Source organism: Chinchilla lanigera, unplaced genomic scaffold, assembly GCF_000276665.1.
Source record: "Chinchilla lanigera isolate Chin_1 unplaced genomic scaffold, ChiLan1.0 scaffold00030, whole genome shotgun sequence".
In the NCBI taxonomy this organism is placed as follows: Eukaryota; Metazoa; Chordata; class Mammalia; order Rodentia; family Chinchillidae; genus Chinchilla; species Chinchilla lanigera.
In genome coordinates this window covers 14,364,044-14,384,640 of record NW_004955431.1, presented here as the reverse complement: position 1 = coordinate 14,384,640, position 20,597 = coordinate 14,364,044, and the positions used below count along the sequence as shown (strand labels likewise).

The 20,597-nt window shown below is 38.2% G+C and overlaps 1 protein-coding gene across 1 annotated transcript in view; it reads left to right on the top strand.

The window, feature by feature from the left end:
- LOC106148861 overlaps positions 1-8,843 on the top strand; it is an 83,102-nt gene extending 74,259 nt beyond the window's left edge. Inside the window, exon 10 of the mRNA XM_013515732.1 lies at positions 8,630-8,843. Coding sequence (XP_013371186.1) covers positions 8,630-8,800 — 171 coding nt within the window. The 3' untranslated portion in view covers positions 8,801-8,843. The remainder of the gene's footprint in view (positions 1-8,629) is intronic.
- Positions 8,844-20,597: the final 11,754 nt, after the last annotated feature.

Here is a 20,597-nt window from a genome sequence, read left to right as displayed (position 1 = left end):
TAGATCAAAGATCTAAACATTAAAACAGAAACACTAAATCTGCTGGAAGAGAGGATAGGTGGAACTCTTGAAGGCATAAGTGTAGGCAAGTATTTCATGAACAAAACCTTGGTCACATGGAAATAATACAAAAAAAATCAACAACTTGGATCTCATCCTATTAAAAACCTTCTTCATAGCAAAGAAATCACTAACAGAGTGAAAAGACAACTCACAGAGTGATAAAAATGTTTAGCCAGTTGTCCCTCAGACAAAGAACTTATATTTAGAACATATAAAGAATTAAATCAGACCCTCCAGGTTTAAAAACCCAATCCAAAACAGGGCATCTGAAATGAATACATACTTCTTAGATAAAGAAATGCAAATGACAAATAAATATATCAAAAAATATTCAACATCACTGGTTATTTGAGCAGCGCAAATTAAAACAATGCTGAGTTTCCCTCTCATTCCAAGAAAGAATGGCTATCGTCAAGAAATCAACCAATAACAAATGCTGGAGGGGCTGTGGGGGAAAAAGGAACCCTTCTTCACTGCTGGTGGCAGTGTAGACTGGGACAACTACTGTGGAAATCAGTGTAGAGATTCCTCAAAACACTAGGATTAGAAGTGTCCCTTGACCCAACTATTCCCCTTCTGGTTATCTTCCTGGAAGAATTAAAAAATCATACCACAGTGATATATCGGCACCCATGTTTATAGCAGCACAGTTTGTAATAGCTAAATCTTGGAAACAACCCAAATACCCATCAATCCAAGAACTGATAAAAAATATGTAGGTTTTTTTTATACAGTGGAGTACTAAGTCATAGTGAAGGTTAAACTTGAGATATTTCTGGGTAAATGGATGTAACTTGAGGTTATACTCATAAGTGAAATAAATTGGACTCACATGTGTAAATATTGCATTGTCTCCCTGGTGTGAGAAACTGAAAGTGTAAGTAAGGACCAAAATGTACAATAGATATTGTGAAATGGGATAAAATTGTCCAAAAGGAAAGAGGAGCTAGAGGAAAGGAAGGAAGGGAAAAGGAAAAGAAAATGACTTAAAAATAACTGGGACAAGTCCACAGTTCACTTCATTTCCATTTAACCATATTTCCTTAGTCTTGTTGACTTAGACAACTAACTGTCTTGGATGTAGGAGTTCTACAAAAATTTGTTCAACATTTTTTTTGTGTGTGCCAAGGATCAAATTCATGACCTTACACTTGCCAGGCAGTGGCTGTGCCACTGAGCTATATCCCCAACCCAAAAGGGGACAATTTTTTTTTTTTTGGTCTTTTTGAGATAAGGTCTTGCTGTGTACTTCAGGCTGGCCTGGAGTTCATTTCATAGCCTAGGTTGGTCTCAAACTCTCAATGATCCTCCTGCCTCAGCCTTCCAAGTGCAGGGATTACAGGTGTGTGCCACCATGCCCTGCTCTCAACACTTTTTAAAAAAGCAGAAAAACTTAAACCTAAAAGCAGAACAAAGTAAATCTCTAGGTTTCTTTGAAAGCAGTTTTGTAATGTAATTTGATATTATATTTATTTCTATTTACATGAAAAGGCAAGAAGAAACAGAAATGGTTAAGTATATCCCATTTTAGGGGCTGGGGATGTGGCCCTGGTGAAGCACTTCACCAGCCTGCCAAGGCCTTGGGTTCAATCCCAGCACCACACAACAAACAACCAAACAAAAACAATGTTGAGCATGGTGGTGTACACCTGCAATCCCAGCACTCAGGAGGCTGAGGCAGTAAGATCACCATGTTCAAAAGGAAATTGTTCAAAAGGAAAGAGGAGCTAGAGGAAAGGAAGGAAGGGAAAAGGAAAAGAAAATGACTTAAAAATGACAGAATGAACACAGCTTTGTAAATAGGGAGGAAAAGAAGCATTGAGAGGGGATTGGGAAAAAAGAGGAACCAAAATATATCATGTACAGGTACAAATTCCTTATGATTGATATGATCATTATATACGGATGTCAATGTCATTCATTCCTAAATCAAAACTCACCAAACAGTTCTGCACAATAGTTCTTATCCTCCGGCTTCCTTGTGTTCTGTAGTGTTTGCCTTCCAAGTGTACACGCTTGCCTATTCTTGAGCATTCAATTATTATTTTGAAAAGCTTCCTGTTTCCTCTGCTGAGTGAGGACCTGGTTTCTGACCCGTGGTGCAACAGAGGAAGGGCAGTCGGTGGGTGACACGAAGCGGTCTGAAGGGCTTTCCCTCGCCCGCTTGGATACCAGTGGAGTTGCTCTCTGTTTTCACATCTGATTGTATTTTTTTTGTAGTGCTTGATTCTCAAGGTAATTGCTGTAGGCAGCTGAGTTCGATAGAAATGTTATAGGCAAACAGGGCTGGGTCCTCGAGGGCACTGGTATGGGAGACAAAATCCCTTGCAAGTATAGGGGAGACAGGCACTTCCCCTGTGGGCCAGACCTCAAGACAAAAGAAAATATAAATGCAACCACATACTTCTGTAGGAATGGACATCAGGGGTTGATAGTCTCAATAGGTATCCATCACCTTGAAAAAGCCAGGAAGTGTCCCTAACAGAACCCCCTCCACGAAAAGCCCCTGATCTGTGTTCATGTCTGCTTGCTACATGACTTGTTTCCCCATTTGATCCCAATTTAATCAGTTTTACCTGAGTAATTGTACTCATAGTCTTCTTGGTTGACGATAGTTTTGCCCCACCTCATACCCACCTTGTGATTTCCCATTTTTTCCCAGCTTGGACCCACCTCACCTCGTGGTTTTGCTCTGTAAAATCCCTAGAAAATGCAGGATCCTTGGCAATCTGCTCGAGTCCCCTCCTGTCTCTCTTTCAGACAGACGCTTTCTTTCCCTCAATATATATATTCTGCTCTTAACCTCCATTGCTCCTAATATTTGTTCTTTGATTTTAGAGAACATGAACTCATCCCAGACATCTAGCAGGTTGGGGGTTTCTTTCCCCTTTATCATAATGAGGCACCATTATGTTTCTCTTTTCTCTATTTAATTCAATGTACATTCCACAAGACGGAAAGAGTGCTTGGCATATAATAGTTGCTCAATAAATTTGTTGGAAAAGAGAGGGACAAGGCTTATTTAGTCAGCAAGTGGATTGGAGGGGTTGGTGTCTGGGTCACCTCTTCGTTCAGTTGCTTTGTCATCAATTCAAGTCAGTGAATTACTAGATTAGCCAACACCCCTCTCTCAGAATGACAAAAGGTCCTCGGAGGACTTGAAAACACTCTACTTGTTGCAGGTCTGGATACAGAAGCTTGGACTCTAATTATTAGAACTCTTTTCCCTCTTCCCCTTCTCTTTTCTAAGGTTTTTGGAAAAGGAAAGGAAGCTTTAAAGACATAAAGATAGTTTTAAAACGAGAGGCAAAATTTAGGTCTTTTGAAACTGGATTTTTTAAGTGCTTGAAAAATGATAATTTCCAGCTTAAAAGCGTTGAGTGCAAGGATAATTAAGCCAATAAAAGCCTCACTTCTTGAACTCAGAAAGTGATAGTTCACTGACTTAATGGGTTTTGAACTCAACAAAATTGCCTTTTAAAAAACAACTAATGCCATCTTTCTCATGACAAGTTGTTTTAAAAATATTTCTTAATCTCAGTTTTTTTAATAAGCTCCAAAGTTTCTTTACCTTCAGGCAGCCTTCCATGGGAAGATTTTGGTGTGAATGTAGATAGTTAAATTTGTTTCTGTATCCAAACCACTATTTAGTACTTCTTTCTTAAAGCATGTTTTGAGCTGGACCAATAGTTTTATTCATAATATTTGATTAAGGCTACCGCAACCTCACTGAGTTCAAAATTTCTGACAGCAGAATACTGAAGGAGGACACAGAGAATGCAGAGGGCTGCAGGGCACAGGACATGCTAGAACTGACTCTTGCCTGATTACATTTTGGCTGTGGCTGGCAGCACATGCCAACTACAGAGCTTGTCACCTAGAGACAGGTGTTTCACTGAGTGCTTCGTGCACCCTCTCAAATTCCTCTGTGCTGATTTATACAGATTGTCTTGGTACCTTCCTGGCAATGTTCTGTTCTTGCCAAGAAGTGGTGAGTGCCCAGTGACCACTTGGAGCTCCAGGAATATCGAGGCAGAACTCTTGATTGTCAGTGAGATGAACATGCTGGCTTCACGGCTCAAGGAGCAGGCAGTGTATGTCTTTCAGTGTTGTTTGAAATTTGCTAAAAGCATTCTATGATAGATATTTTTATGTACTCTCTAAAAATTAATTCCATAGCACTTTGTTTACATGTGTATAACACTGTAGGAATTGTTCATATAATCACAGCTATAGGAGCCTGAAGAAGATGTTTGCATTCTGTACCTGACCAAGCTGAGTGTTCAGAAAGAAAAGACAATGTCTCTGAATGCACTTATTTCTGCATCCCATAGTCTGTCTGGATGTTAACTCATGATGTGGTTCAGTAGCTCATATATGATTCTTAGTAGTATTCTGTGCACAATTCCTAAAAGCTAAGGCTTAATACCTCTCAACAGATGAATGGATAAAGAAAATGTGGCACTTACATGCAATGTAGTACTATTCTGTCATGAAGAGAAAATAAATTTGAGTCATTTGTTGGAAAATGGATGGACCTTGAGATCATAATGTTAAGTGAAATAAACCAGATACATAAGCTTGAATATTGCATGGCTTCTCTTATATGAGAAACCCAAATTAGAAATCAAATAAAAGATAGATAATAGGAAGTGTGGATGTAGGTCTTTCTCACAGGGGAAGAGGATCAAAAGATGGAAGAGGGGAGAGGATGGAAGTGGATGAAAAATGGCATTAAGATGTGTTATATACCAGCCCCATTCAAGGAGTGCAAACATGTACTGTAGACATGTACTCATCAAAGATTTTATAAAGGAAAAGTCTCTGTGCTTTAAAGAAAAAGATGAAAGGGATTTATACTGAGTTGAAAAACTAACTTGTCCGTGCATCAAAATGTGCCTTCAGAGTGTACATGGTATAGGAGGAATATAAGTCCCAACCTGCTGCATGTCAGATGTGCAGAGTTCGTGTCCTGTGAAACTGAAGAATGAATTCCAAGGGACAATAGAGATTAAGAGTAGGAAAGATTTATTGAGAAATAGCTCCTGAGAGACAAGAGGGGTCCCCAAAATGGGTTGCCACCAAGGTCCTTTGTCAGGGGTAATTTATATCGCAAAGTTGCAATGTGTGTACAATGTGGGTCAAACTACAATCAACCTATAAGATTACAAGTATAGCTGCCTAGCTAATATTGATCCAATAGGGAAGTGGGTCACGTAGCAAGGGTACAAGGAAAGAACAAAGGGATTTTTGGAAAAGGTAAGTCCCGATGCTCTGGTCACTCGCTTGGGTGACCAACGTTTATCTGGAGTTCCTGGACCAGGTGGTGCCAGTTACAGTATTCAGTGGTGCCTTAGTTCATGAACTCAATTCCACAATTCTGGTTGCATACTGAGCTGGAAGAGAACTGAATCAAAGTCAATGGCTAGTTTCAACACTGAGCTTAGGGGAAATTTGATTTAGTTCTCGTCCAGTTTGGTTCGTGACCAGAATCATGAGGAGAATTGAGGTGGTGAACCGAGGCACCACTGTATCACTGTTTGTCCCTTAGGGAGGCAGGTAGGCCTAGCCATGGCACCTTCACCTTGCAGCATGGCCTTCTTCCGAGAGGTCCCCAGCCACAATTCTGATGTCTTTATTTTTCAGCGACTTCCTTAAGACCCCAGTTCCTCTCTGACTGTGTATTAATTTCTGTCTAACTTAGCTGCCTGTAATATATGGATAAATAAAAAAGGTGAAAGAGAAAAGATAATTTTAAAAAGGAAATAATATTTGCATATAATCCACAGCAGTCAATACAATGTTATATTTAAAGTATTGCAGGATTCTGAGTGCCTAGGAAATGACAGTTTCTAGATGACCTTGTTTACTCAGATAAGTCAAGGTTAATACAACTTTAAAATGTAATTTGCCTTTTTAATTTTATCAAAAAATAAAATTCATAACAAAATAATGAGAGAATAACAATAGTTAATAACTGTGTAGCATTATCTTTGAAGTAGTTATTCAGAGTACAGGACATAGACTAAAGGGAAGATACTGTATCAGCCTACTGTTATTCTGGGGAAATAAATATCTGTCATTACTCACTTTGCAGTGTTTAAATTGTTCCTTGCGCTCCATTTGTAGCTACCAAATGCAATCAGATATTAGAAGCAGATTTCATTAGATTGTAGGCTGAAAGAGTATAAATAAAATAGTGGCTCAGTAATGTGTTTTTTGAAAAAAATTTTAATTACTGCTTTGGAAATTTCCTGATGTTTAATTTGCATGAGAGACATCTACATCTTTTTTGAATAGGTGACCTGAGGCTACAACAGCAAAAGCAAATTCCTGAGGAGTTTAACAAAGTTGCCTCTCAGAACATTAATGACCTGATTAAAGCACTCTTTCTAATTACTGCCACTACGTCCTTTTACCTGTAAGCGCTGTTTAAGGTGTTGTTGTTCACATCCTGGACCACAGTCTCCTTGTAGGCAAGGCCAGTCCTTCTCTCTAATATCACTCTTTTCTCTAATGTCTAGTGCCTCTTCCTAGTCTCTTCTGCAAGGGGTAAAAAACTGCCCCCACACAGCAGCCAATCAAGATCCTCTTTTCCACCTGGTTAGCAAATCAACCACTTATAATGTGTTAGGACAATCTTCAGGTATTTGGCTTCCTGGTCCCTGGGTATTGAAGACTTTTTGTTAAGGAGGAAATTAAAATGACTGACAAATACATCCTTAATATATCAACCATGCTATAGTTCTTTAAATGCACTAGATTTGTTACCTAACTGATGCAGTCAGAGACAACTATTGGGACAAAGAACAAACTCCTGGCTCTTTAATCCAAGATTACAATCTTGATTTGTGTTTTCTTCTGAGGCAGACAAGGACTTAGACTAGAAGTTTTTGCCAAAACCTATGACTCTTTGCTTAGACCTACAGGTTCCCAATAGATAACTAAAAACAGAACAAAGCTTGGCATTCATTTTTGCACCCTTTATTAGCACACGTGGGATAGAGGCATGTTAATCATTTAGGAAAACTTAGTAGAACAAAGCTTATGAGTCGTATACTTACCTAGCCTATTTCATCCTCCTTCAAGATGGAGGACACCAAGACAAGAGCAAGTAATTTTTAGCATTCACAGGGAAATCTGATTACCCGCTTTTACAGTATCTGATTCCAGATATCCCCCACCCCTGGTCCCCAGCCATTGTTCTAAAGTTGCCATCACCTTGGTTGCAGAAAAAGCAGAGCCTTGGGGACTGAAACTGCCACAGAGAACTGAACGAATGCCTCCAACCACGAGGATCCCTCCGGAGCTATAAAAGGAGGACTGAAAGAAGGATCAGCTAGAGCCTGACCCACCTTAGTGAATCCTTTAAAAGCCAGCCTCCTGCTTTAGTGAATGGGTTAGCCTGACTGACCCTCTCCATCGGGGTGTGTTCCCTCCAGCTCCCCTCACGCTGGAGTCCATTCCTTGTCTTTCTTACCTTCCAATTGAGGATTTTTATGCAGATTCATATCATTCTTTCAGCTTTAGTCACCATTATCACTAAGACAAGGACCCACACTAGCCGGTGACATGATGACATATATCATTGTCTTGCTCCACCCCAAATATAAAAAGCTTGCCCTACATCCAGTGGGCACCTATTACAATGGTCGGGCCAGGCCCCCAAAGAGCGGAGGCTGTTGGACAGCCGGACAATAGTGGTACTGCTGTGTTTGTGGCCGAGCCAGGCATCCATGGGAGTTGTTTGCTGCTTGTTTGTTTCAACCACAAGTCAACCCCAGCCACATAGCTGATAAACAATAGATCTGGGATTATTTCACCAACATCATAAATATAATACTTGCTTTAGCAGAAACTGCTCCTTGACACTGATAGAGTCATTACAGCAAATATCGATTCAGTACAGCACTGTTAGAATTCACGTTTCTCTTGTTTCTTATTGCTACTCAGGGAAATACTTGGCCTTGCAGAAACATGATATTGGAATTCTTTCACATTTATTATTTTAAAGCATCTTATTAATTATCACTTCTATGTACTTCAGTTGGATAGCTATGAATTCATTTCAGATTTATTGTATCTTGTTACTTGTCTTTTTCCTCTATTACGGATATATTTACTCTGTCCAGATGACTAAATAAGAATCCATTCACATATATTTTATATGATGGCTGGCTTTTCAGGTACTAGAATTAAAAAAAAACAACAAAGTTGTTATTTACATTTACGGTATCACATGAAAGAAGTAGGGTTTCATTCATCAGTGAATTTGTTACAGTTTATGTTTATTCATGTGAATAAGTTTCGTTTCAGCCACATGGTTTTATTTTCTGCCCAGAATTGTGGGAATGTTGTTGCATCTATAGATTTTTATTTTTATAATAGTTTTAATAAATGTATACCACATTTTTATTCTATAATAATTCTACAAAACCACAATAAAAACACCTTCAATGACTAAGTATGATAAAGAACATTTAATTCCACCCCAAAAGTTCTTCATAAAATTTAGAAATATCATATACCTATGGATGCCTTATATGTTTCTGTCTTGTATTTGCAGATATGTTACTATGTTGATTTTCATATCTTCAGCATTCACTTAGCATCTTCCAGCGATCTTCTGTGCAGTGGACCCCACCTCAACAGCAGCACAGTTCAGATGGCCTCCAGGCACATGGGAGGCCTGATTTTGAATGATTCACAGATACACATGCATGTGGGGCTCTTATAGGACTAATATTCCTGTAAATTGAACATTTTAAGTAAATCCATGTGTGAACTATTATCCAACAAACTGGAATAGACTCTTTTGTCCTCTTCCAGGAAAAGAACATTTTCATGATAATGTGATTTGGTTTCTTAACTAACTACTCTATGTGATGACTACTTGTAGTTAGTGATGTTAAACTGCTGGTTCAAATTCACTTTCGTTTAACAAATTTTCCTGTTTTTCGAACTGTTGCTACTTCTGGTTCAAATATGGGCACACTTTGAGGGAGAAAAATGGTCTGTATTTTATGATCTTGGTATAACACAGTGTAGAAATGTCTTATTTATTTATAACTTGAGATTTATACTACCATCTAATTCCAAAAGGGATTGGAGGTGGTACGTGGAAATGTTGACTTTGCTCTTATCTGCGTGTCTTAAAATGTAATTTATGCTGGTTGTTTCATCTCATCTATCTGCCTCTTCTGGCATTTGGTGATTAATGTATGTTAGTGGAACAAAACTTACACTCAAGTTATAAAACATCCTCTCATCTGTGAGATCTTGGCATGCACTAAGGAAATTGCAAGGGGAAATCATTTGAAGTTGCACACCAGGCTCAAAAGAGTCAAATAGTTATTTCAATTTTAAAGAGGAACTTTGAAAGATAAAATAACTTTAAAAGGCATTTCCACTAGAAAACTGCTAATGCCTCCCCTGGTCACACTCTGTGTGTGTAACATTTAATCCCTGTATCCCTTTGAAAGTAGGAAATGCAGCTGAGGCCCAGGAGGCAGAGCCTGCTGCTCCATGGCTCCTGTGTATTTTAGGATCTACCTGACATCAGGCCATACTGGCGCTCGTACAATGTCACACTGAAAAACTGTAAAAACTGTAAGCCAAATGAGTTTTACCCTGATTAAAAATGCAACTTTGGATTAATTTCTATTTCCATCCTGGTTTCTCACATCATGCATAAGGGAGTAAAATAAGGTAGGAGAGGGGAGGAGGAGGCTGGAGGGGGAGGACGGGAGTGGTAAAGAAATAACTGGGATGGATGCTTGTGTTGTTTTATCAGGCGGGTGAGTGACTACACATTCAGTAGGGTGGCAGATGGCTGATGGCTGTTTTCAACACAAATCAGCTGGATGCTTTGGCTCATAAGGACATTTGGCAAAGTTGGGGAACAGCGTACTGTCTTCGCTGTTCATGCCTTCCCTCTCTGCGCTGCTCTTCCTTGTGCTGTTGTATCTTCCTTTTTCTTTAGGTGCTTGTCTCAGTTACTTTCCTCTCATTGCTGGGACAAAATGCCTAATGCGCAAAATTAAGAAAGGAAACATTTATCTAGTTCATGGTTTGTGGAGGTTTCAGTCCATACTTGGCTGGCTCCAAGGCTGAGTGGCACATGGCAGAGGGCAACAGTTCATGGTGGCAGAACAGCAAAGCAACAAGAGCAAAAGGGAGGAATGACAGGGGGGCAGCCTCTTTCTCCCTCTTACATATGCAAACTATCTGTCCCAGGGTTGGTGTAGCACTCACACCCATAATCCCAGCATTGGATCATGGATCAATCATGAACTCTAAAAGCCTACCCCATGACTGCATGAGGCTTTGGGGGACACCCAGACACAAACCATAACAGTGCTCTTCTTGAAGAACAGCCTACCTCTTACAAAACCAAGGTGAGAAACACAGAGGAAAATCCCAGAAACAGAAAGAGAACTAGGCCATCTTGGGATGCAGGATCAGTCAACAGCTGCTCTCTGCATGGTTGGCATCTACAGCCTAACTCACTTGCAGGGAGCCCCAGAAGGTGGTGGAATCTGTGGCCCAGTCTTCAGCTTCTTTATTTGCAGCACTGGGAAGTGAATACCTGTGTGCAAGGTTCCAAATTAGAATCACTGGAGCTTATAAGAAAGTCACTTTTCTGGGCTCTGTTATGCACCCCAAAAAAATTATAATCCATATAAGGAAAGCCCAGGCACCTGAATTTTTAATAGTTGCCCAAGTTGACTTGGTTGGATCATAGATCTGATACACATTGGACTCTTAGGTAGACTACTTCTTAGTTAACATTCTGTGCTATCATTTCATTATCTTAAGGCCACTTGAGTTTGTCTCACTTTGTTCCCTGTAAAAAGAAGCCCTGGGCTGCAGATGTCCAGCAGGAACAGTCTGAGAGCCTTGTTCTCATCAGCCCAGAGATCTGCACATGGCCTCCTCTGTGAGTCATCTCTTGGCAGGCACTATGTGCAGGTGTGAAGGGGACATGCCACAGTCCCCATGGGGAGGGATACGAATGAAATCAGCTATGCACCCCTGCTCATTGGTCCCGGGTGGCCTCAAAAGACACTTAGGAGGAGCACCACGGGTGCCCTGCTTCAGGATCAGCAGGTAATTCCATGGCAAGGAGAACAGCATTAGACAGAGGCAGCAAGGTGGACCAATCAGATTCAGCTACAGGGAGGACCTCTGGATGACATTAAGTTTGCCAGGAAGCTGGGAAGGAGCATATTTGGTCAAACTATGCTCAGAAGCTGAAAGGGTCAGAGGCAGAGTCAGCCTATTCCTAAGGGAACAAGAGCCTTTCACAATGACCTGTGCTACCGGAAGCCTGTCTGAGGTGCTCTGCTGGTGCAAGAGTCGTCTGCCACCCTGCGAAACTCCATTGACGTCAAGTCCTGGAAACACAGCCAGCTCTCTGACAGGAGCCAGATCCCGTTTGAGGGTCCATTCCTTTTTTCCATGGCTCATTGAAAACAAAATGTAACTTAATCTCTCTGGGCCTCAGTTTTCTCATCTGTAAGATGTGAGTACTGAGCTAGATAATCCCTAAAGTATCTTCTAGTTCCATGTTTCTATGGAAATGGAACAAAATAAAAAACAGAGACAGGACAAAATGAAATTGTTGAACAAGATAGTTATGAGGGACGGTAGAATTTTCTGGAGAGGTCACAGCTGTAGGGGACTTCCGCAAGGCTTGAGCACAAAGAGGACTGTGGCCGACCAGGTGGGTGAGGGACCCTCTGAGGTTCAGCATACACTCTTTGGATTTGGCAACACAGGGGAGCCAGGGGGAGGTGAGTGTTCAGCTTGAGGCCGTGTGAGGTCAAGATGTCCACAAAGTTACTCATTGTAACCACTGCTAAGAATGTCCTCCAACTAAAATGACTCGAACTCTACAATCTGCCTTCATGGTTCCATTGTTGCTTTGTGTACAGTGTATTTATGAGTTCATGGCCCTTTCAAATAGAAAGCACACTGTCCATCATATTTTTTAAAAGTTTGACTAAATTGGGAGAAAAATTACCATATATGTTTTATTCTTCAGCCACTAATTCTTTAGTGCCCCTTAGTTTCCTAGCATGTTTCTAGGTTCTGAGCACAAAACCCCTTCTAGGGAAAGCCATTGCCACAGGTATGATATATCATCATCAGTTATGAACCCTTCCAGCCAAGAGGACAGTGGTTTCTTCATCAGGGGCTACAGCCCTAGAATTAGCCAAAGTTTTGGTCAATGTGTTTGAAGGAAGTTGGGTGATTTCTCTGATCTGGATACGATTTGGATGTGTCCTCCAAATGTTCCTATGCTGGAAATTTGGTGTCAAGGTTGTGGAACCTTTAAGAGGAGGGACTTAGTAGAGGATGCTTAAATCACTGGAGGTACTGCTTTCAAAGGGATAAATGTATTCCTTACAGGACCCCAGAAAAGGTTGTTATAGAAAAAGCAGCCCTGGCTCCCAAGTCTCTCTTGCTTCTTGTCTTGTCATGTGATGTCTTTCTTCTACATGCTCTTACCGTGATGCCATCTCTCAATGTTGTCATGTTGACCAAAGGCTGTTGTCATTGGTCAAGTAAATGGGGTCACCTGATCTAGGACTTTCAGCCTCCAAATAAATAAACCTCTTTCTTTATAATGTCCTCAGCCTCAGGTATTTCATTATAGCAACAGAATGTAGCACCAGATGAGATGGCCTTCTGCTGAAGCCTATTTTCTTGCTAGGAAAGGGGTGACCCCATAGTCACACACACAACCCTTCTTTTGGAACTGAGACTGCAGAAAACCTGTCAGCACTGTATTTGTCCTTTTTCTGTTTGTGAAGACTGGTGAGAAGTCAATGCCTACACCAAACATTTTGCAACCATTGTGTGCATAAGTTGGCCCAAGAAGTTTTTCCTTGTGATACCATTTCACACTCAATGTCTTAAGACAACAAAAAGATACAAGACAGGATGAATATCCTTCTCTGAAAGGTCTGGGATTTGAAGTGTTTCAAGATTTTATGGTTTTTTGTTTGTTTTTTTTTGATTCTGGAATATTTGCATATACGACCATGTGACATTTCAGTCAATGATGAGCACCATATAGGACCACAATGCTGTACAATTATATTGCCTACTTACACCATAGCCATCTTATTTTGGGGGACACACACTTAATGATGCTTGCACAACCAGTAAGTTACCTAACAATTCATTTCTCAGAAGGTGTCCTTGACAAGGTTAAGCAATTCATGACTATACATAATGAAATACATTTGAGGTGGGACCCCAGTCTAAACCTGAAATTTGTTTATGTTTTGCATATACTTTATACACACAGCTTGAATGTAAATTGATATAATATATTAAATAATTTTGCAAATGAAACCATTTTCCATTTGGAACATCATGTCAGTCCTCAAAAAGTTTTGGATTTTCAAGAATTTTTGGATTTTTGATTTCCAGGTTAGGGATAGTTAACCTTCTTCAAGATTGAGCTTTTTCTGAAAAATCTAAGAGGAAAGGACACTGCACAAGTTGCCAGACAAGAGAAAAATTTAAGGGGGCCATAAGGAACATATGCAGATCATGCTCAAGACGTCTTTGTTAGGGAATTCAGCAGGATAAAGTTGGAACAGAGATGCACTACACGTTGACAGATGTATTATTTACATTTTCCAGTTTTTATGAACACAAGAAGAGTGTGGGTCATTTTGGTGATTACAGTGAGAAGGCTGCAGTGGAAGTGAAAGGTGTGTACAAAAGCTAAGTGCTAATGGAGTCATGCCTAACACTTCGAGATCATTTGGGTGAGCAACAGAAAAAAAAAAAGGAACTGTGAATATAGTCCAAGATTTAGGATTGGTATAAAGAAAAATGTCAACAGTCATTTTCATTTGTTAATAGCCTGGGTATCAGTACAAGAATATTTCTGCAATGCTAAGACTTCTATAAATTAAAACAGCCCTTTTGAGCAGTCACTTTATTTTAGCAGAAACTGTGCAATGTTTGAGAGTTACCATTAAACAGTCTCTTGGATTTGGTGTGCAGCAAATGGAAGGTAATGACAGCTTTGAGTCTTGGTGAAATTTAATCTGGGACTGTCCATTGAACACACTCAACTCCTAGGTATTAGGCAGTGTCCCAAGACTTTTCCAGCTGTGGAGTGATTTCTTTGTCCCCAAATGCCAGATGCTGAGGTTGGAACTTTATTAATAGCCTCATTTAAGGAGCTGAAATTTTTTTTTACTGGCTTCAAAATTTTTCTTCTTCTACTCAATGTAAATTAGAAAATACTAAAGTGGTTCACTGCTTTCTGGAAATTTGAATGGGCAATGACCTCTCTGCCTGGGGAGGCCTGGCAGACTCCTCAGTTGTCAGGTTGGACACAAGCTCAACAGGGATTCAGATGCTCTGCCTATGGGGCTCCAGTGTTTCGAGTCAATTTTATGTTTCTTTCCAGGAATTTGTAAAATAAGACCCACTCAGAATGAAGCATGGTCATGTCAATCAATCTCAAATGAGAGGATTGAAATTGGAAAGTCATCAAAGTTTACATTCAGAGTAGATGTGAGGTTACAAAACACCTGGTCCTGCAAAACACAAACTCAAAGCAAACAGCATTGAGAGGCTTTGCGTCAAACCCAAGCCCAGAGAATGCATGCCTGGGGTTTTGTTTTCAAATTTGATTTATTTATATTACCTCAAATACCAATGCAATGTCAAAGTAGAGCAAAATTCTTAAACTAGATGACTACAACTTCCTGTAGGAAAGAAGGTAATTTTCCACTTAATAGTTTTATCTGACTGTTCCTTTGGAATTTCTGGGTCAGGTTACAAAATTCATAGTATTGGAATTTAAAGCAGGATTTTTTTTGTTATTTTTTCTTATCCAAGTACTTCAATTCACTGAAAGCTGCAGTTTGTTAATTTTCGCTACTTCTTCAATTTTCCTCTTCACAGAGACATTTTACATCCACTATCATTTTTATTTTTTTCAGTGATGCCTTAAATCCTTACTGTTTGTTACTGTTTGAATATAAGGACATTTTAATGATTTCTTTTCTGTCTGTTCCCTGCTCCATGTCCACTTTTTATAATAGGTCATTATTGGAAAATTGGGCTTAGTATATTCCAACTCTGTTTTTTTTTAAACACTGTTTTTTTCCACGTCGTGGTTTTAGAATGATGTTTTTTCACTTCTCAAGTATTGTCAAAAAAGTTAACATATTCTCTAAACTTTATCTCAGAAATAGAAAGTTAAGAAATAAAGTTCTCCATCCTAAGAAATGGACAGAAGATTGCCCTTGTGTTCACCCTGGTCAATTCAGACTTTAGAATGCTCAAAAGTAAAGAGCAACTGGGTTGAGAATAATATCTATTGAGGAAATTAATACAAATTTAAGGATAAAAGAAAGATATGAAAAAGTGATTTCAAGAATTACATCTTATAATTAGGTAATATAGAAGAGCAATCATGCAGTATCCAGATTATTAGAGCAATGCTGATTTAGACTATATAAAAGCTTTGACACCTAAAGTAATAGTTCGCTGAATGGATGGAAGTAGAATATTCTTGAATGTATTTAAGCAAACATACACTTTTTATCCTTATATGTGAATATATTTATTTCTGCTTGCAAATGTCATCAAAACTAATTATTAAAATATATGTTGATTTCCACAGTGGTTGCACCAGTCTATACTCCCAACAACATCACAACTAGAGACCATACTCATAAGTGAAATAAATCAGACTCACATATGTGAACATTGTATTGCCTTCCTAGTATAAGAAACTGAAAGAGTAAATAAAATCTGAAAGAAGCAATAGATATTGTGAAAGAGAAAGAAACTGCTCAAAAGGAAAAAAAACTGGGATGAGGGAAAAGAGAAAGAGAAAGAAAGAAGGAAGGGAAAAATATGTACATATATATATGTAAGATAGCTGAGATAATTGTACTACTAATTTCCTTTTTTATTTTAATAATTAAAAAACTGACAAAGCAACAATGAAGACAAAATCAAAACAACACAAAAACAACAAAAATGATACATGACCTCAAAATAAAGTGATAGAAACTTACAATGGTTGCTATATTACATACTGTTCTCTTCACCAAAGTTGCTCAGTCCACTAAACATGAGAATATAAGATTGATCAAACAAACAAAGACAGTAACAAGTTAAAAAATAAAATAAAATAAATAAGAGTGAAACATTGGAAATTATACAGAACTTCACCATATAAGATGGTAGGAGTTCAACAATGACTCGTATACTGCATATTGTTTTCAGATCAGTAATTCTGATTACCAAATTCAAGCATGCAAAATTGGTCAAGAAAAAAGAAAATTTTAAGCGTTGACTGTTCCTTTGAATAAACCACAGACATCAGCAATATACCTATTCCAGCTAGCCTTATATACACATATAAATTTTGTTTTCCATTTAAAAAAAACCAAAATAACAAAAACAAATACATAAACAAAACAGCACAGAGAGCAATAAAAACGATACAGAATTTCAAAACATGGTGACAAGATATTAACAATGGTTGTTATATTCCATAATGTCATCTTTGAAATGGTTGCACGTATAACCAGATATAGGCATGCAAGATTGATCAAACAATTACACATTAACAGTTCCTTTCAGTAAACCAACACATATTAGTAGTACAATTATCCTAGCTATCCTGTGTATATATGTATACATATTTTTTTCCAATTTCTACTGGTTCATTGAAAGAAGCAGTTAGTGTGTAACTGTTTGATCAGTCTTACATGCCTATATCTGGTTATCTGAGTAACCACTTTGAAAATAACAATATGCAATATAACAATTTTTGTTAATTTCCTATCACCTTGCTTTGAAATGCTGTATCTTTTTTATTGTTTTTATGTTGTTTTGTTTTTGTTCTTATATATATATATAAAGAATGATGACATGAAGGTCTCACCTCTTCTACTATGATAACATCACTTTGGTTTAGTATGTATTGATTAGCTTTCCTGATGATAAAACACCTGATACTCATAAGTTAAAAGAGGAAAATGGCTTATTTGGCTTATAGTTTCAAAGGCTTCAGTCTATGGGTAGCTAGTTTCAAAGCAGAGACATCAGGGTAGGAGCATGTGGAAGCTGAAAGCTGCCTATTTTATGACAGCCAGAAAACAGAGCAGAAGATTGGCTCCAGAGAGGAGAGGGCAGGAGCCACACACAGCACCCAAGGTCACAACTCTGTGATCCCTCAGACATACCCACAATTGTACTTCACTAAGCCCCTAGGCAGATCACAAGCCAATGAAGCCAACAATTAAGTTTAACTGTCATAAATGCTGAGATGAAACCCAACTACTGCTAAGTAACATTAATGAGACATGGTCTGCTTAAAGTTTCCTCTGGAGTATCATCATTTTCATGCTAGAAGTTTCAAATCAATTTCTATTACAAGCACTCAAAAGCTATAAAATCACATATTAGCAAGAGTGAAGACTTATTACAAAAGTTAAGAACTGAATTACCTACTCCAAGTGACCTAATAGAATCAGATATCTGATAGCATGAAATTCTTGTACAATTATCTTGAGGATTTCTTGTGTGTTTTGCAAAAAAAATCAATAGTATTTCTATTTCATCTATCTAAATCTATTTCAGCCTGGCAAACATAGGTTTAGCAATCTTTTTATCATGAATACAGTAAGTCATCCACTTCAAACAAGTTCCATTCCTGGAGAACACTTGTAAGTTGGATTTGTTTGTAAGTCTCACACAGTGAGTATTCAAACAGGTTTTCAGCTTTTTCTAGAGTAAGGATGAAGCTGAGTGGGACTCAATGCTGATATGGGTCCTGCATCCACACACTGAGAAAGTTCTCCATCTCCTCTATCACTTTACCATGCTTTGGGGATATTATTGTTGATTTCACAGGCACTGCAGACTTCACATGCTCTGTGATCTTGTCCTGGCTCTTTAGAGCTGCGTCAGTGGTTGAATAACTCATGTCATAAGAATGATCGACATCTACCATCTTTTCACTTTGATCCAGTCTCTCAATGATTTTCACTTTTGTTTCTGTAATTATTGCTTTGTGCTTTCTAGAAGTCCCCTGGAATGGGGAAGGGCCACTACTTTTCCTGTTTATTCCAGATGTCTTTGAAGATGACATTATATAATATAACAACGATTGTTAATACCTTGTCACCATGTTTTGAAATTCTGTATCATTTTTATTGCTCTCTGTGCTGTTTTGTTTATGTATTTGTTTTTGTTATTTTGGTTTTTTTTAATGGAAAACAAAATTTATATGTGTATATAAGGCTAGCTGGAATAGGTATATTGCTGATGTCTGAGGTTTATTGAGAGGAACAGTCAATGCTTAAAATTTTCTTTTTTCTTGACCAATTTTGCATACTTGAATTTGGTAATCAGAATTACTGATCTGAAAACAATATGCAGCATAAGAGCCATTGATGAACTCCTACCATCTTGTGTGGTGAAGTTCTGTATCATTTCCAGTGTTTCACTTTTATTTATTTTATTATTTATTTATTTTATTATTTTATTATTGGATGATATTAACATTGCAATATTAACATTGCAAAGAACAACAATGCAATATTAACTTACTTGTTTATGCTATCAGCACATTGTTTAGATTCTATGATATGTAGTGTATTCCTCACTGTGTTGGGTATTCCAGATATATCACATGGGACAAATGTGCCTTCATGGAGTTTATAATCTATCGAGCAGAGAGAACAGACACTACGCAGATTACCAAACAGTTGTTCTTCTTAGTGAGAAGCAGAGGACATCCTGACTCTTGGCAAGGTATCCTTGAGGAAGAAAAATTTAAGTAGGACCTGGAAGTTGAGTAGAATTTTTCTCAGTCACATGGAAAGGTCAGTTTGGATTGAGGAATAAATAGTATAATAGGCAGAGAATAGCCTATAGGACATTTTAGAAGCCAGAACAAATATGATCATATCCATAATATGACAATGAATAGAAAAAAGAGCTTGGTTGTACTTGGCAGGGAGCTTGCTTGTACTTCTATGACAACTGAAAGTCACTGCAGTGTTTTGAGCAGGGCTGAGGCATGTCACACCTCATCTTTTACTTTATTTGAAAAATTTTTATTATGTTGGTACATTTTATATACACATATGATAACATTTATCATAGGGAATTTGAACCTTTATATGACATGTCTTGCTGCTTCTTTTTTCCCACTCCCCTCCCCTCCCATCAACCCCCTTGTCCCCTTCTTATTTAAAAAAGCTTTGTCTCCATTTATTCCTTCTATTCTTTTTTTTTCTTGTCCCCATATTCTTTCTCCATCCCTTTCCCTAGTTTCCCTTCTCATCTGAACATTTCCTTCCCAATTCCCAATATCTATTATAAATTTTGGTCCTTATTTACACATTTGATTTCTCACACCAAAGGAACCATGCAATACCTAAACGTGTGTCCTATTTATTTCACTTATGATTATGGTCTCAAGGTACATTCATTTAGCTAGAAACATGTCAAGCTTATCCTTTATGGCAGAGTAGTATTCCACTGCATAAAAAGTCACATCTTCTTTATACATTCATCAGTTGATGGGCATTTGGGCTGTTTCCAAGATTTAGTCATTACAAACTGTGCTTCTATAAAGATGGGTGTGCATACATCACTGTGGTATGATGTTTATAATTCTTTTGGGAAGATACCAAGAAGGGGAACTGCTGGAGTAGTCCTAGTTTTTTGAGGAATCTCCACACTGATTTCCACAGTGGTTGTACCAGTCTACAGTGCCACCTACAGTGGAGAAGAGCTCCATTTTCCCAACAGCCCCTCCAGAAGTTGTTGTTGGTTGACTTGTTAATAATATCCATTCTTTCTGGAGTGAGATAGAATCTCAGTGTTGTTTTAATTTGCATCTCCCAAATGACCAGTGATATTAAACATTTTTCATGTATTTATTTGCTATTTCTGCTTCTACACTGAGAAGTATCTGTTCATTTCAGAAGCCCATTTTTCGATTGTGTCCCTGTTTGTGGGAGTATGAAATGAGTTCTTTATATATTGTAGATATTATTCCTTTCCTGAGGAACAGCTGGCAAAACTTTTTTCTCATACTGTGGGTTGTCTCTTTACTGTATTAGCAGTTTCTTTTGCTGTGCTAAAGATTTTTAATAAAATAAGATCATAGTTATTGATTTTTTTTTATTCTTCCTATGACATTGGGGTTTTGTTCATAAAGTTTTTGCCTACACCAATATCTTCAAGAGTTCTACCTATTCTATCTTCCAGCAGATTTAATGTTTCTGTTTTAATATTTAGATCTCTGCTCAATTTCAATTTTAGTTTAGTGAATGGTGAAAGATATGGGTCTAGTTTTATTCTTTGGCATATGGAAATCCAGTTTTTCTAGCACCATCTATTAAAGAGCCTATATTTCTTCCAGCGAAGTGTTGGTTCCTGTATCAAAGATAAAGTGGCTGAATGTGTTTGGAGTTGTTTCTGCATCTTCTAGATTGATCCTCAGGTCTGTTTTTTTTTTGTTT